The sequence below is a fragment of the Abramis brama genome (genome assembly GCF_963993115.1).
Source record: "Abramis brama genome assembly, chromosome: 16".
NCBI classification, from domain to species: domain Eukaryota; kingdom Metazoa; phylum Chordata; class Actinopteri; order Cypriniformes; family Leuciscidae; genus Abramis; species Abramis brama.
Genome location: NC_139978.1, coordinates 23805938 through 23822786, shown reverse-complemented (window position 1 = coordinate 23822786; position 16849 = coordinate 23805938). Strand labels below are relative to the sequence as shown.

Here is a 16849-nt window from a genome sequence, read left to right as displayed (position 1 = left end):
ATTAATTTGCAGATATCTTCAACCTCATAAGGAACTAGTAAGAAAATATTAAGAGATATCTTCTTTTAATTAACAGATCATTACATAAACATGAGTATACTCTCAACCATCCAATCAGAGTTCATATGGTAATGCAGGCTAAACTAAAGCTATAGAAGATGGATTTTTCATAAGTAACCAACTTTGTTGGTTTATCTAGCTAATTGGTTAGCATGAACACAAGGAAAGATATATGTTTAATATGACATTTATTGTTTTGAATGTACAGTAGGCTATAATAAAGACTTAACTGCCAATAATAAAATTCAAACAACAGTTAAGTAGATCCAAAAACCGGTTCATACCCACCAGCCAAACAACCACAATACCCAGAGATTGGGATTTTTGGAGAGCATTCATAATTCCTTACAATCAGAAATTCTGAATATTAATCTGCGTCTGAGAATGAGAGTCATGTCAAAATAAGAGTATATATGCACTATATTACATATGCCTTTATTCATTATATTTTTTTACTCTAATACCATTAAAAAGGTAGGCTATATTGTTATTATTAAAAACGGCCTTCTGCAATTCAGTCCGTTTCCTGTGTCATCTCTCTTTGATATGTTGTTGGTTTGTTCATTAATATTCAACATATTATTTGCATACTGACTATTTAAATAGTACTAGTATCTATTAAGGTAAGGATATCTTTGATCTAAAATGTTACTAGTAACTAAAAAATAAGCACTAGTTCTATTTTTTCTTAACAAGTTAGGTATAATTAAATACTAGACACTATTGGAATAAGTACTAGTATCTAATAAATAAGAACTAGTAGGCGATCTAATGAATACTAGTATCTTTTAAAAGGTACTAGTACCTAAAGAATAAGCACTAGTATCTAACGAATAGGCACTAGTACCTAAAAAATAAGCACTAGTAGCTAATGAATAAGTACTAGTAGTTAATGGAATAGATACTAGTATCTAAAAAATAAGTACTATAGCATGAAAATAGATACTAGTAGGTTTTAAGGATTAAATGTTAAAACGGCTTGCCATACACTTCATCCTTAACCCTCTAAGGGACATCGCCATTTATGTTTAAATGACACTAATACAATAATAATGTTCAACAAAACAAACAAAAAAAATGTTAGTAATATCATATGACCTCCCATTCAGCCAATAAAATTAAAATCTATTTGCAAAGGGCTTGACATTATTGTCAACAAGGAAGTGGAGACATTAATACGTTAGGTCACATGCTGCCAAGGCTCCAAAGTGAGTTCATTTTAGACTAGAAAATATATATTTTCTGTGTAGCTGCACTATTTTTCAGTACTGGCACGCAGTATAATAGTCTTTTTTGATGTTAAGTTTTATAGAAGGCAGGGAAAAAAGTATTGATGACAGTGATGGCAGAAAATAAGGTTGTAGTAAGAAAGGAAGAAGTTGAAGATCAAGGAGGATAGAAGCAGTGAGGGTGCTGGCAGAGATGAAGAATACAGTATATGTCATAGAATGTTGTGGAAGTCAGGCATTTGGGTATTATCCAATGCCAGTTTGGAAGATGTGATCCATACTACAACCAAAGGTCAGATGCCACTGCCTATTGGTGTCAATACACTGACAAGCAGGGATGCTCCAAAAATGATGACTAAACAGGTCAAAATCGAGTTACGTGTGGAAAGTGTGGGCTACAATGAAAAAGAAGAGTCTTGTTGATTTTCACTTGTGCTACAATAGTTTATTTGGAATTCCAAGAAAGAAACAATGTTAAAGATTTTTTAATTATTTTTGAAACATTAAGACATGGTTTCACTAGTTTATAGGAAGTGAAATTGCATCTGAATTTTTGTCAATTTTTTTGACTTTCACGTTAGTTCCTAATGAAATATAGTAGCACAAAATGAAATGGAAAGTTAAGAAAGCTTTTTAATGTTTTTTTGAAACACTAAGACCTTTCAGTACTTTTCAGATTGTGAAAATTCATTTAAATGTGTGTGAGGTTTCAGACAATTTGCCAAAAATAATTTACCCAAATAGGACAAAGTCAGTTAAAAATTACAGCACCCTAAAAAAAAGGTCAAAGGTCAAATGTATAGAAAACTAATTTTGGAAAATGATTTCATATGTAAAATATAACATCTTTTTTTTCTAGCTGTGATTTTATAATTAGTCAAACTAGTTTATTATTGTATCTGTTTTTATAGAAGTGTGTTATACAGGAGAAAAAAAGTCATATGGGTTGGGATGAATGTTTAAACGATGACAGAATTTTTGTTTTAGGAGGTCTATCGCTTTAAGACAAATAAAAATTAAGTTCAGTAGGTTTACCCAGTAGTGTAATATTCTCATTCCAATCCTTCCAATGAGTCAGTTTGTTTGTTTTGTTGAAAAAGTATAGCTAAATACTTCTGTAAAACTGAAAGGAAATACACTATTGGATTTGATGTTTTATTAACCCTTAATATTCAAATAGTGGAGATTTAGTCTTTGGTACAGACAGTTCCACTTTTGTTTTCCGGTCACAAGAAAAAAGAATAAATAGGACTTCAGTGCATCTTCATTTCCTCTAATGATTCTAGTTTTTGTAATAACATGCACACAATACACACGCACACAAATTTGCAAAAAGGCAAGAGAACCTCAATATGTGAGCCACTCAACTGTGAGTGAAATGCAATGTCAGCTGCCTGCAGTACATACTTTTGTCCTTCACAATAACAGACCAGTGCCCAGACACTCTATAATAGGACAAGAAAAACCTGTGTCCACCTCCTTGACACTGTTTCTGACATCCTCTTTCTGTCATTGTGCACAAAGGTTCAGAATACAAGTATATCCAAGAACCTTGAGTGTGTACGGTGCTCTGATATCTGTTCTGCATACATTCAGATTGAACCAGTTTACTGGTGAATGGGTTTCCAGAACTGCACGATATACAATTGTGTGCATTATTTGAGCAAATATTTCTATATTTTTATAATTTAATTGTATGATGTGTACTGTCAAACTCATTTTCTCCATAAAGCAAGATTTCCTCTGATTCCCTCGTATGAGCTTTCTCTTCTCTTAAGAGCGATGCGGTCTCATTCCAATAAATGGACTTTTCAGCCAGAACAGTCTGTGGTGAGCTCTGATTTACATTCAAAAGAGACAAACCGAGACTTGACAGCTTTGGCTGTCCAGCCAGCAGCCAGCAGAAGGCATTCGAGCTCCCCAGAGGATGCTGGGAAGTCATTCAGACGTTATGTTCCAAAGCGGGGTCTAGACGTGCAGTGGCAGCGGCGATACAGTGATTGTTATCCAGTCTCTCGCTTGGGTGGCTATCAGGGGGAGGAGCCTCCTTGCAGCAGAGGTACTGTTTCCAGATCCTCTGGAATGCAGTACGAAATTTCTTGATGCGGAATGCGTAAACGATGGGGTTGACTGCAGAGTTGCCATGCGAGAGCAGAATGGCTATATAAATGAGGAACATGGGCTGCTCATACTTCGGACAGAAGAGCGTGATGCAGTTCATGATGTGGAGAGGGAGCCAGCTAACGGCGAACAGGAAAAGGACTAGTGCCAGAGACTTCGCCAGCTTCAGTTCTTTGTCGTAATACTTGTTCGGTTCAGAGTGGTTGGACACCTTCTTATTCAGCTGCTTGTGGATCATGTAGAAGATTTCAGAGTAAATGATGAGCATGAAAAGAAGAGGGGGAAGCACCCAACCAAAGAAGTTGAAGTAGACCATGTAGTCCATGCTGATGACGTTCTCAAACTGGCAGGTGATGATGAGGTCAGGGCCGAGTGAGCCGTTGTTACGTTGCAGGCTGTGCAGATTGTTCCAGCCCAGCATGGGAGTCAAGCCAATTATGAAGGCCACCATCCAACACATGAATACTGCAATTCTAGCTCGTTTGGGAGTGACCACTCGCTTATAACTATAAAACAAGAACACAAGAGTTAAACAAGTTTTTAATTTGAATCCATTTCTCATGATATGCAGTAGTATATATACTTCAAAATGTGCAGTTAAGAAAACACAAACATATTCACAATCTCCATTACAAGACAATCAAAGGCTAAATTTTGTATAATTAGTACAGAATTATGATTACTTTGCAAATCACTTCTTGAAATCAGGAGTATAGTCTTTGAATGACCAAGGGCAGCTTCTTTGACCTGACGTGTAACTTTAAATTAAGAGCCAAATTGTGACAAAGTACCACCACCAGAAAGCTTGTTTCAGTCCAACCCACTCCCTCTCGTCCTTCAATAAAGGTACATCTTTCATCTGAGATTCTAGGTCTCTCTCCAGTCTCCTTGTCTTTTGTCTGAATGATTTAATGGCAGACTTTCAAGTCTCTGCAGCTGTCTGACTGAATTCTACACAAAGGCGCTTTGAGTAAATACTCCCTGTTTGTTAAGATTCAGTAGATGGTTTTTGTTTGAATCATTGTTGGAATGTGCTTTTATTAATCACATTAAGTAAACACAGAAATGTTAAATGATGGATTGTTTGTTTCATCTAAATAATCATACTCTTTTGCATGATTTCTGTTGGCCAGAGCCACAGTCTTTAACTCTGTTTTCACTCCTGCATACTGTAGGCCCAAGAGAAGCACTGTTGCTGTGATTAAAGGATCAGGTTTCTGATTGTACAAAAATAGATGGTTGTGTTTGGAATGTTGTGATGCATGACTTTATACAGAATAAGAGCCATATGCATTATTGAAGAGTGGAACAAATTTGTCAAATCATTTGTACCCGTCTTCTGCAAGTAGGTTGAAATGCACATGTAACATTCTGCATCAGCACAGTAGACCACAGAACTTTAGTATTCTGTACTTAAGCTTATCCTGCCATTATTCTGGGATCATGCTGGGATAACATGGATGGAACTTGTGGAATTCATACAGATCGAATGCTGATATCAGTGAGACATATTAGATAAGATGATACATTATATTCAACTTTCTACTCAAATTGTTATGCTGATAAGATAATATGTAAAGGAAAATGATTCATTAAATGAGAAAAAAGCATTATTTTCTCTAGTGGTCTTATATTTTTGGACCCCATTGTAAGTCTAGAGGACTTCTTGATAACTTGTTCTTGTAAGACTGGAAAAACTGGAGGAACTGGTTTAGGAATGACCACTCCTCGATAAGACAAAGGACATTGCTGGAAATTAACATTTGAACTCCCCCTTCTGCACTATCGAGACGAAAGTCTCACCTCCGAGTCATCCTAATCTACATTTCTTCCCCTCTTCCCCCACTCCCCGTCTCTCAAGCTGAGATCACATGAAATTCAGATTATTCTAACTGACTTTGACATTATTTACATCAAAGAGTTAAAAAGAATAGTCAAACATTCGCTCCCATTTAATGATGCACAGATATAATTAAAACCTTTTCATTTATGGAGTCAGATGACATAACGAGAGAATACATATTAAAATGTAATCAAAAAATACTTACTCGAGAAATACTCGAGAAAAAGACAGTAACACGTAAAGACCTTCCGCCCTGGTCAGATGCCGGCTTTGGGCCGAACGAGTGCAAGTTTACATTCTCATCTATTGTGCACAATGAATGATCCTGGCAGAGCTGACAGGCAGTCGCTCAGGGCAGCAACTCTATACACTTCTCAGACACACTTCACTTCTCTATAACTCTTTCACGACATTTTCATGGGATTGTTTTTGCTCTCCACTTGCACCTCTCAAAATACATTTTTTGTAGGAGGTAACTTTTTCTATAGCCATGTGCTATATTTCCCTCACACTTTTCTACTGTCTGCCCTAACAAGTCACCTCACAAAAGTGTTGAAGGGGTGGATTTCATGTTAATTTTGGCATATAGTACAGGTCATGATGGTCAAGATGGCAAAATCACAAAATTAAAAGCAAAGTTATAGATTAAACTCATCTGGGATTTGAACACAGGACTCATGTTTGATGCATTACAGTGAGAAAAGAGCACAGAACTATATTCTCCACACAAAAAGCCTCTTTAAAAATGGAATGGCTTTTAGCTGAGTATGTTGCATTTAGCTCCTCTAGGGGGAATCCAGGCATAAATAGGATGTTGCTAGAACTTAAAAGCAGATAGTGTATGTATTTTGTGCCCTAAAGAAATAATGCACCTGCGCATACTGAGTCAGGTGCAGCTTTTAAACTTTTGTGATGAGTTGAAATGTGGCATGTTTCTCGAATTTTGTCCATGATGTCTCTGACACTTGACATTAAGTGATAAGCAGTAAGTATAGAAAGTTCAAGGAACAATACAAAAATAAGGAACAATACAAAAAAAGGATCAAAATTTATAACATGGCACATTTACCATCGGATATAATACCTGTTCTAAAAAACGAAAATGAAATCCTGTTCAGATCCGTTGACATAGTGCTTACTATGAATAGGTCTATATCATGTGTGAAAAGCTCTGCAAATAGTGCACATTGGCCGGAAAGGCATGAGTCATATGTCATTAGGTCAGGTGCATGAGGTTTCTTCCTTTAGCCTTCAAGCAACATAAACTGCATGTTGTTTGAAAACAGCCTGGCCAGACAGTGGGGCTAATATGATGACAATTATTATTGTCATCCTGTAAATGTAATCCTTTTCATAATTTGCATTTTGTATGAGAGTGTTCCAGGAAAGTGTTGAAATCATGTCACAAATTTGCTTATACATTTCAGTAAGACAGAATAGTAAATAATATTTCTTCCATTTACGTCATTATTTTTCATAATTGTATTTGACCACACACACACATCCCAAACCATTTTATGGTATTTTGCATGCTATATGTATAACATGCAATATGTACATGTAAAAGGTATAGCATGCTATGCATAACGTAAACCACTCTTACAGCAGAAAGAAATCTACAGAGCTGCTCCAGAGGGCATGAGAGAAGGATAACTTTACCTGGTTGGAATCTTGACCCTCAGGTATCGGTCGATGGCTATAGCGAGCAAGGCGAGGATCGAACTTTGGGTCAGAACCAGCACCGTGCACGCCACCAGCAGACAGCTGTAGAAGTGAGTCTGGAGTCCGATACTTATAGTTATCGCCAGTGGGATGACCAGCGCTCCAACTGCAATGTCCGCGAGCGCCAGAGAAACGACGAAGCAAAATGTAGTATCTCTCAGAGATTTATTAATTTTTACTGCCCAAACCACCATCACGTTTCCTATCACGGATGACACGGCGATCACCACCTCCATGCCCATGTAGAGGGCTTTGGCCGCGGAAAGCTCCTCGGGCATTCTTCTGCTGGACGATGAATATCCACGCGAAAATGGATTTTCTAGTGAAAATGATGTGTAAATTGATTAACTGTAATAGTCCAGAGAAAAATCCTCCCATTAAAGCGTTGTCCCTCAAAAGAGTAGCGGTATTCCACACATGCCTATTTATATTTTAAAATGGAACGCGAGAAGAACAAACCCCACAAACCACAGAAGTGACTTACAAAATGTTATGCTAAAAATATCGACCAGTTTCGGCGTTTTCTCCTCGTTTACTACAACGCCTCTTCATTGGATCCACCTGCGCTCGTGCGAGACATGCGCGCGCCACTTATGCATCCCACAATCAAACAAATGCATTTCTCCGTGTCACCTACAACTGTCAGGCAGTTCTCTGAATGTCCAAACATTAGGAGAGTAAATTAAAAGACGCACCATATTTGTCCCTGGATATGTGAAACAATATTGTCCAGAGCGCGGGTCGTTTAGCCTACACTCCTGTGCTATGCGGTGCCCCAGAATAGCTGTCGATGGGTAGAGCTCTTTGTCTCACACATACTAGCCAACTTAGCAATTTAATACAATTGGGAGCAAAATAAGTCCAACTAACCCGTGTGGATTCCTTTTTTTGTGAAAATCCCAAACCCAGAGGTCATTCCGTTTTCTTTGACAGGAGAAATAAACCCACCCCAAACACCGCGCCGTCTTTGGTTCCCTGCTTGAGCATATATCTGAGGGACAACCAACATGCGTTTTCTACTTTCTTTCGTCTTCAGAGTTTAACTCGAGATAACTAGAGTGAGGCTGACCGTGCCTCTGTTTATAGTGTAATATTAGTGTGCACTATCATGAGATAATGCACCCATGAGAGTGCAGGGAAGTAGGAGGTGACATAGGCTGATAAGCATGTAGTGACTAATTTACGCTCAAACGACGCCCCAAAGAAATAAAAATTTATTGTGAAATATATTTACATTTCAACTAAACTAATAGGTTTAATAATCTACAATAAGCTTAATGTGCCAACTGAGACATAAGTTAATTAAAAAAACAAACAAACAGGATTCTCCAGTTATCTCACAAGTGACGATAATGTGGTTACTCAAAAATGATGTAGCTATTGACATGTCTTTGAAAAATCCTTTTGATGTTTAAGTTTTAAATAGGGAAGACCAAGGCTAGTTGTCCAAATTTTTACCCCATTTAATATTTATCGGTGTATAGGTTCATTTTTGTAAGTTAATTTTTGTATATATTATCACATTAGAACATGCCATTAAATAGACACAGCAAATAAAAATATCAAATATAAATGCAAATGTACTATTTATTTATTTGATCCACAGACATGATAATTAAAAATATATATTTAGAAAATAATTATTAAAAAATAAAATGACAAATTCTAGAGCATGTTATGTTTGTTGGTATTGTGGATCAGGCTAAGCCTCTGTCTGTGGCTGACAAAAATCTCCTGTTTTTGAGGTGAATCATAATGAAGTCTTCCTCCATCTGTCATGTCCCGGTCAAATCCCCCCACACAGGACTGGTTTCTCCAGCTTTCGCCCAGAACCCCTCCATGATAGATGCAGGTGATTTTAGCAAGTAGAAAAATTCATAGCATGAGAAAGCTGGCCACAGTGCCAGTCTCATTTACATAAGAGAAGTTTCTGGATGATTCATCAGGCGCGGTGAATCCATCCATTCATGCACTTCACACAGAATTACAACATGGGATTTATCCTGTTGATTCTGAGGAAAGGGACGTCACATTCCTCTAAGTGAGTCTTCCATGACTATACAGGAAGAACTTTTATATAGCAGTGTTAAGTTTGGCATGACAAATATTTGCACATTATTGAAACAGTATTTCAGCTGATATGCACACAGATACAGATACAAAACAAAAATTAAGAAAAAACACGTTTCTTTTTTATCATTTAAAAAAAAGAAATCAAGTAGTTTAAATAAGAAATAAAAAGCACATAAAAAACATCAATAATGTCAGTGATTCATGAAATGAACTATGTGGGATTCTACAATTCTCCAGTGTGCTCTAGGACATAATAAAAGTCAGATCAATACACAGATGTGCAGTAACTAATTATTCAACCAATAAAACTAATAACATGACTGAATATGTTATGAGGTCATTTTTGTGTCTTATAAGAGCAGGTTCAGTGTCCCTGGGAGTGGAAAAATACTAATGATAATGGTAAACATTTTTTTTTTTTACATAATTGGCACTAAGAATCTTTAACCCCAGCAGAGCAGGACCACATAAATGGATCTCACTCAAGGGATGACAAAAGAAATTATCAATCAACAAACAATCAAACAAACAGACTGTGTAGGATTCTCAGGATAATAAGGGTGTTTCTTTTGTTTTGTATACTGGATTACAATGGGAAATCTTCCAGGCTCTTATCAAAGCTGTTCAACTGTTTGTTGGCATAGAGCGCAGGCCAAAGGATCATATGCAGGGGGTTAGAGGTCAGAGAGTTAAATAAAGAGCCCAAATCATTGTTACATATGGAGATAGACCTATTTCCTAAGCAAAAATTACACATATCATTTCAATTAATATTTTTATATACAGAAATATTATTTTTGTAAAGATATATTATTACTATTTGATCATTTTCAGTTACTCTGTATAGGTTGTCTTTTGCATTTTCTTTTTATTCACCTATAAGTTGCAAAAACTTTGGCAATAAAAAAAAAAACAATCATAAAATAGTGCTGAAAGAAAAAGATAAGGAACCTTTGTTAATACCTAACTCCTGCATTTATTGTTGAAATGTGGTCTGCCAAAGGCAATGAGACAAACACAATTTGCCTAAACAAATAACACCAAAACTGTTGCCCATGTTGTGCTTGTCAATACTGAACACATTGTCTAAACATTTACCTAAATGGTGTCCAGCTCCTCTTGGTACAGTAAACACCTCCCAGACAGACGTTACAATCCCACTGCAGCGAGGACTAGACAATCTGTATCTAACATGCCTTTCTGTTTAATAATTAATAATAATAATAATAATAATTCGCTACATTTATATAGCGCTTTTCTGGGTATACTCAAAGCGCTTTACATGGAAGGGGGAATCTCCTCAACCACCACCAATGTGCAGCATCCTCCTGGATGATGCGACGGCAGCCATATTGTGCCAGAATGCCCACCACACACCAGCTTATTGGTGGAGAGGAGGCAAAGTGATGAAGCCAATCAATATATGGGCATGATTAGGAGGCCATAATGGACAGAGGCCAAGGTGAAAATTTGGCCAGGATTTTTAATGACCACATTTATTTATTCAAATAAAGCAGAACTCTTTTACATTTTACTCGACCTGACTGCAGTCTTGGCACGATTATGTCCCTGATCCACTTGAATATCCCAAGCATTGCAAGAATCTCCACCCTATAAAGCATGAATTGAGCGATTTCACTGAAAAGAAACACATCTGAAAATGTGATGTGATAAGCACTTTTGTATCCGCAAGGCCATCCCCCTGAGACTAATTTGTGTAGATTTTAATGGCTGAGCCATTTTGTGTCCAGCTCCATATCATCCATATACGCATGCCTAAAAATGCTTTGAGGATGAGTTGTAGTAATTAAGCAGACATAGACGTGCAGATCTTTGTGTGCTTCTCTTGCTTGCAGTCCCTCCCTAAGGGACATTTGCTATGTCCACAGTTTGAGAGCAGCACTTTATCAAGATCAGTATTTGTCTATTCACCTTAATGACCCACTCAGATTGTCCACACTGCTGGGTTTTCTTTAGCAAACATCTGGGATTTGCACTGTTGCAGTTGACATGATTAAACTCATGTCGGCTGGTTCTACTTAAGTCTCCTTATAGTCAGGACACCTTGCAAGACCTATTAACACCATTTGCCTTTAAAAGCAACTATCAAGAGAGAATCATGTCATAAAGGACTGACTCGTATAAGTCCTTACGGAGACCTGCACTTTACAGCCAAGCATCAGATCATTTACTTACTTACACAGACCCTAAAATCGTGTGATTATGACAGGAAAAGCCTTACCTATATTTTACAAAATGCATGTTTTGGTTGTTTATAATTGTAATTTGCTTTATGGCTGTGTAGTGGTAATGATGCCCCTTTTCAGACACTGTGTTAGGATAGTCAATATTATTGAATATACCTATTACTCTATAGTTCTGATCCTTGATTCTGATTGGCAGAGCGGCGTTCCAAGATTGTCGATATACACTATAGCTATGTTTGCATCCAAAATTGTGAATTTAACTTGTGCACAAAATTGGAATTTTGCATAAAACATTTGTGAATGAAAAAGCGTTTCCATGTGTTCAAGAGAAAAAATAACTTAACTTCCTGGGAAATTGGTTCAACATTTCTGTAATAAAAAGTGGAAGTTGCTGCAATCGGGGAGCTACTGTGGCTTTTTTCCCCCTAGAAATAAATGACATTTCAGAATGATCAAACCAACATTTGAGATGCTGTGCAATGAAATTGGTCTGCTGGTTAGTCCAGTTATCCAACCACATCCACTGCTGAGCCAAAGTTTTTTTTGTTGCACGTTGAGGTCTCCATCGCATTTTATGAGCATGTCTTCTTATCGGATAAAAAAAAATGTATCCGCCATTGAGCGTTTTTACGTTTTTATGTGCATTTTGAAATGTGTGCGAATCTTGCCATTTTCATCCAGCTTTTTTTTATGCAATATCCCAAAATGCACATACAAATAGGTGGATGGAAACATAGCTAATGGCACTGTGACTTTTCACTGTTTATCCACCTTGTTTTTACGTATGGGGGGCATGGTCATTGTAACTAGCCAATTAGAATCCATCTGACTTTAAAGAGCTTGAGCATTAACAGCTGCATGTGCTAAGCCTATTTATTTATTTATTTTATTATTATTATTATCTTTTATTTTCGAAATATTTGTCCAAAATGAAAGTTGCTCAATATTAAATTCTTGTTTTTTAAATGGTTGTATAAAAGCAATATCACACTCTCAACTGAGTTGTTAGTTGTTAATAAGTCGTGATTACCAGCGGCAAAATGCCTTTGAAAGCTGGCCTAAAAGCATTAACTAACATTGGAAATAATTCTAAATTGATGAGATATTTCCCATGAATGTGATGACTTGACATATGGCAGTGACTATAAATAATTGTTTAATTAAACATTCCAGCTTTCCACTTTTTAAAGTGAAGCCTCTATGAAGAGTGTGACCTCTTGAAGAGCTGCCAGCTCTCCTCTCCACTGGCCTGGATAGAGGAACTGCCAGATTTTTCTCTACGAAGAGTGAGAGCAGCTTGTCATCACATAAAGCTAGAAATATCAGCAGATGGTCCCTCAGCAAGACCACTAGCAGTTAAAAAAACGAGGTATAGCTGAATTTTTATTAAGCTAAAACAGTGGGGGAAAGAAAAGAAGAGGATTTGCTCATGCTTTTGTAGAGAACATTTTCTTGATTGCATTTTCAGAGCCTCAAAGGGTAACCATTGCTCATTTTCTACCTCTGCCTCATCACACTAGATGATGACCACATCTTGATTTAGTGTGTAAACTTCATTTATTTATTTATTCCATTCCATTTATTTTATCTTTTTTTATTATTATTATTTAGTTTATTTTAATAGTTTTGTGTATTACAATTTATATTTGATTTAATTTTCTCACCCAGTCAATTGAAATTCCAGTCAGGGCTCTGTCCTAAATGGCCAATTTTCTACTTCATTCTGTCCATAACAGGAAGCCGGATGACATGGTTTTTCGAGACTATTACTGCACTTCATCTTTGGGATTCATAGAATTCGTGGTTGGGGGTCTATGAGTAGACCGTATTTTTCTCAGAAGCACAAAGAGACAGCAGGAAAGAGACTGAGCGGCGCTGTAGGTCATCATGCAGAGCTTCGTTATCGTGTACCATTCACCAAGCAGGATTATTGCCTTAAGGCCTGTTTCTTTAATGTTGCCTCATCTACAATACTCCTTTCTCCTTGTTTTGCTCTCTTTTTCACTCACTAACGCACATGGAGATGCACACTCAGTCTATTCATGAAAATCAAATATTGTATTAAACTGCTGCGGCAGACCAAAAATTGCAGGTGTATGTTTTAGAATGAATGTGTTTACACGCACAGTCTTACATTGATTTTTATAAGGTTATATAAACACTGTGCTACTGCATATGTTTTACTCATTATCCAGATTTAACTTGCCATGATACACTTTTATCCAAGAAAGTCTATAATATCGGGCAAAAGCTATTAGTTAGCATCCCCATTCGTTTCAATGGCATTTGCTCACATTTTTTTTTTTTAAATAATCATCAGCATTTTTGTGTGTGATTGAACACTCCGCAGAAGTGATTGGTATCAGGTGTACTTAGAATCTCTCTGAGACAGACACTCTTTAAATGAAGCACCGTTTGTTCAGAGGAATGAGAGGCAGCATGTCGCAAAGAGATTCATTAGTCATCATAACACATAAAGGCGTGCCTCCTCTTTGCTGTCATACCGTTCGTTTTATTAGCAATAAAATCTGATCAGACGTAACAGAATGAGAGCAACCTAACAGATGTCTCCTGGCTGCTTAAGAAACTTGTTAGCAGAAGAAGAATGGCTGAGATTTTGAACAATGCCAGGTGCAGAACATTGCCCTTCTGCTTCAGTTCCTGGCTTCAAATGGAGTTGTGTGTTGCCAAAGAAGCAGATGAGTAGTAATGCACTTCTGTGAGAAGTGGATCCTGCAGGAAATTCAAGCAGGGAGAAGGCTCTTATTAGAAAGAGAGCGAGAGAGAGAGAGAGTATAGAAGATAGAGAGATGATGGAGTTAGATAGCAGAAAGAGTAACAGAGAAGTAGGAAGCTAGTTTAAAATGAAGATAAAAATGGAAGTTAAAGGGCTACAAGGTGTCTGGGAGATTACAGGAAGGAGATTTGTTGGATTACCTGTTTCTTTTGAGACAGAGAGCATATTGAGGAGGATTTCTGTTGACAAATAAATCACCCATATACTGGTTTCCATGTTTTATGGGGACTTACAGAAAATGATTTTTATATTGTTCAAACTATATTCTATCCCCTAACCCTAACCCTAACCCTACCCCTAAATCTACCCATTACAGAAAACCTTCAAAATTTTCACATTTTCAAAAAAACTGTTTTTGTCAAGGGGACCAAAAAAATGTCCCCTCAAGGTAACATTTTTACTGCTTTTAGTATGGGGACATTTGGTAACCATAAAGGGAATACCAGATACACACACACACGCACGCACGCACACACACACACACACGTCTGGTTCACTATCTTTGTGGGGACTCTCCAAAGACTTAATGGTTTTTATACTGTACAAACTGTATATTCTATCTCTTTACACTAACCCTACCCCTAAACCTACCCATCACAGAAAACTTTCTGCATTTTTACATTTTCAAAAAAATATAATTTAGTATGTTTATTAACCCATTTCCCTCGTGGGGATGGGACATTTGGTTCCCACAATGTAATATAAACCAAACGCACACACACACACACACACACACACACACACACACACACACACACACACACACACACACACACACACACACACACACACACACACACACATACACACACACACACACACACACACACACACACACAGTTCAAAATATTATATACCAAGCACATCTGTATTGTTTGATATATACATATATGTGCACACATTCATTAACAGTGAGATTCAAACATCTTCGATCACTAGTGCAAATGCTCCTGTTTGGCAAATGTAATTCAAAAATTCTAACAGCAAATAAAATTATGAATAGTTTAACTGAAAAGTACATAAAAAATGTACATGAATTTAAGAATGTCTTTGTATTTGGTTTGTTCCCCTTCCCCTTACTTTAATGACATCAGCACTCGACCTGCATGAATTCCACAAATTTGTGTAAAACTATCTAAAAAAAAAGAAAATATTTTAATTTTAACTTGATCATGATACACTTAAATTCAATTTTTTTATGCCACATCTAAAAAAAAAACAATTCCCTCCATTTTCATCTATAAATCATGATTTGAAAATGTCTCAAGCTTCTTTAATGGAGTTCACATTGTTACAAATTTGTGACAGCATCTTAAATATTTCATATGCAATTTGCATCATAACATTTTTTTTGTTTTTTGTTAGATTTTTAATATTTTAAAACGTTTTGATTACTTCCAGGTTTAAGTCAGATTTTGAATCTTCAATATGTTTTCAGACTTTATGACCCCAGAACCCAATGTATGCGTTCAGAGTAATTAGAAGACAAAGCATTAAAACCAGAGCATTTTATACTATTTTCACGCTCATACTGAATCATTCTCTCTGCTTTTTTATTAAATATTCAAATTCTTTTTTTTTCTCTCCATTTTGAAAAAATACATATATACATACTGCATACTGTACACACACTAACCCTCCCCAACTGCACTATACACTGCTAAAGCTGTAATTCCGTGATGCATCAGGTGTACTATAGCTGAGATAAACCATCTGATCCTCACCAAAGTTGAGATTATAGGAAAACAACATGTGAAAATATAAATGGCCTAGGAGAGGAGAAATAGTGCACTAAAGTTAATTTTCTGAATTGAAAATGTCTGTGTAGAACCCATTTCATATTTAATTAAAGCCTGTGTCCTTTTAGCAAAGATAAATAAATGTATCTCTCTGTGGCTCTCACCCCTTTTAGCGTTCACTGAAGGCCACTAAGAAAAGCAGAGCCTGTTACCATCTGCTATTTTCATGAATACACTTTCTTCATTTAGCAGTCTAATTATAATTATTATGCATCTGAAAATGGACAGAGAGAATAGGTTGCATCCTGAATGACCTCTGCCACCCTTTTACCAAAAACCATTAATTTGTGTGTTTTTTTTTTTGTGTGTGGTTGCATATCTTTGTTTGTTTTAACACCTGGGTGCATGATGTTGCATTATATTTACAAATAAGAGATATTTACACCTCCCTTCCCCTTCAACCTTTGCTGTAGCTTTTGCTGGAAATTGCAGTATTATGTGGAATAGATCTGAGAGAACTGAAAGGATGAGCTGCACTCTCGAATGGATTGGAGAGGAAGAGAGAGGTGAATCCCCCTTGGCCACCCCGATCACAATTGCTGTTTCTGTCTTTTTTTAATCTTGACCAGAATTTAGTTTATTTAGAATCGTCTTTTTATGACCACATGGTTAAATGTGGAGATGATTAAAGCAGTGTCAAAAAAAAAATCATGTATTTGTTATATGCATCACATTTATGAAAATCATCCTCAAATGTCGTCAAGTCACCTTTATATATATAGCGCTTTATACAATACAGATTGTTTCAAAGCTGCTTTGCAGTGATAACAGGAAAGTGATTCAATGATGCAAACGCTTTCGACTATACAGCAGCTCTAAAAGAAAATAGTGTCATTGTTGTAAAGATCATCAATTATTAAATGAGTTCATTTCAACTATAAAGCAATACTGCTTTAATAAATATACTGCTACTATGTAAGTTCACAATATACGGAACTAAATAAAATGTAATTTATATATATATATATATATATATATATATATATATACAAAGATTT

At 36.4% G+C, this 16849-nt stretch overlaps 1 protein-coding gene across 1 annotated transcript; it reads right to left on the bottom strand.

Annotated features, from left to right (window-relative positions):
- Nucleotides 1-1716: 1716 nt before the first annotated feature.
- adora1b (adenosine A1 receptor b) lies at nucleotides 1717-8109 on the bottom strand. The gene is made up of 2 exons (XM_084087504.1): nucleotides 6913-8109; nucleotides 1717-3916 (listed from the first exon to the last, which is right to left on the bottom strand). Exons 1-2 carry the CDS (start codon nucleotides 7251-7253, stop codon nucleotides 3232-3234), a joined length of 1026 nt encoding a protein of 341 aa, XP_083943630.1. The 5' UTR covers nucleotides 7254-8109; the 3' UTR covers nucleotides 1717-3231.
- Nucleotides 8110-16849: the final 8740 nt, after the last annotated feature.

Bases quoted from the DNA above. Each gene is read 5' to 3' on its own strand.
- adora1b (XM_084087504.1), bottom strand. From the start codon at position 7,253: ATGCCCGAGGAGCTTTCCGCGGCCAAAGCCCTCTACATGGGCATGGAG. The intron at 3,917-6,912 runs GTAAAGTTATCC...CTTGTTTTATAG, and splicing joins AGGGTCAAGATTCCAACCAG to TTATAAGCGAGTGGTCACTC.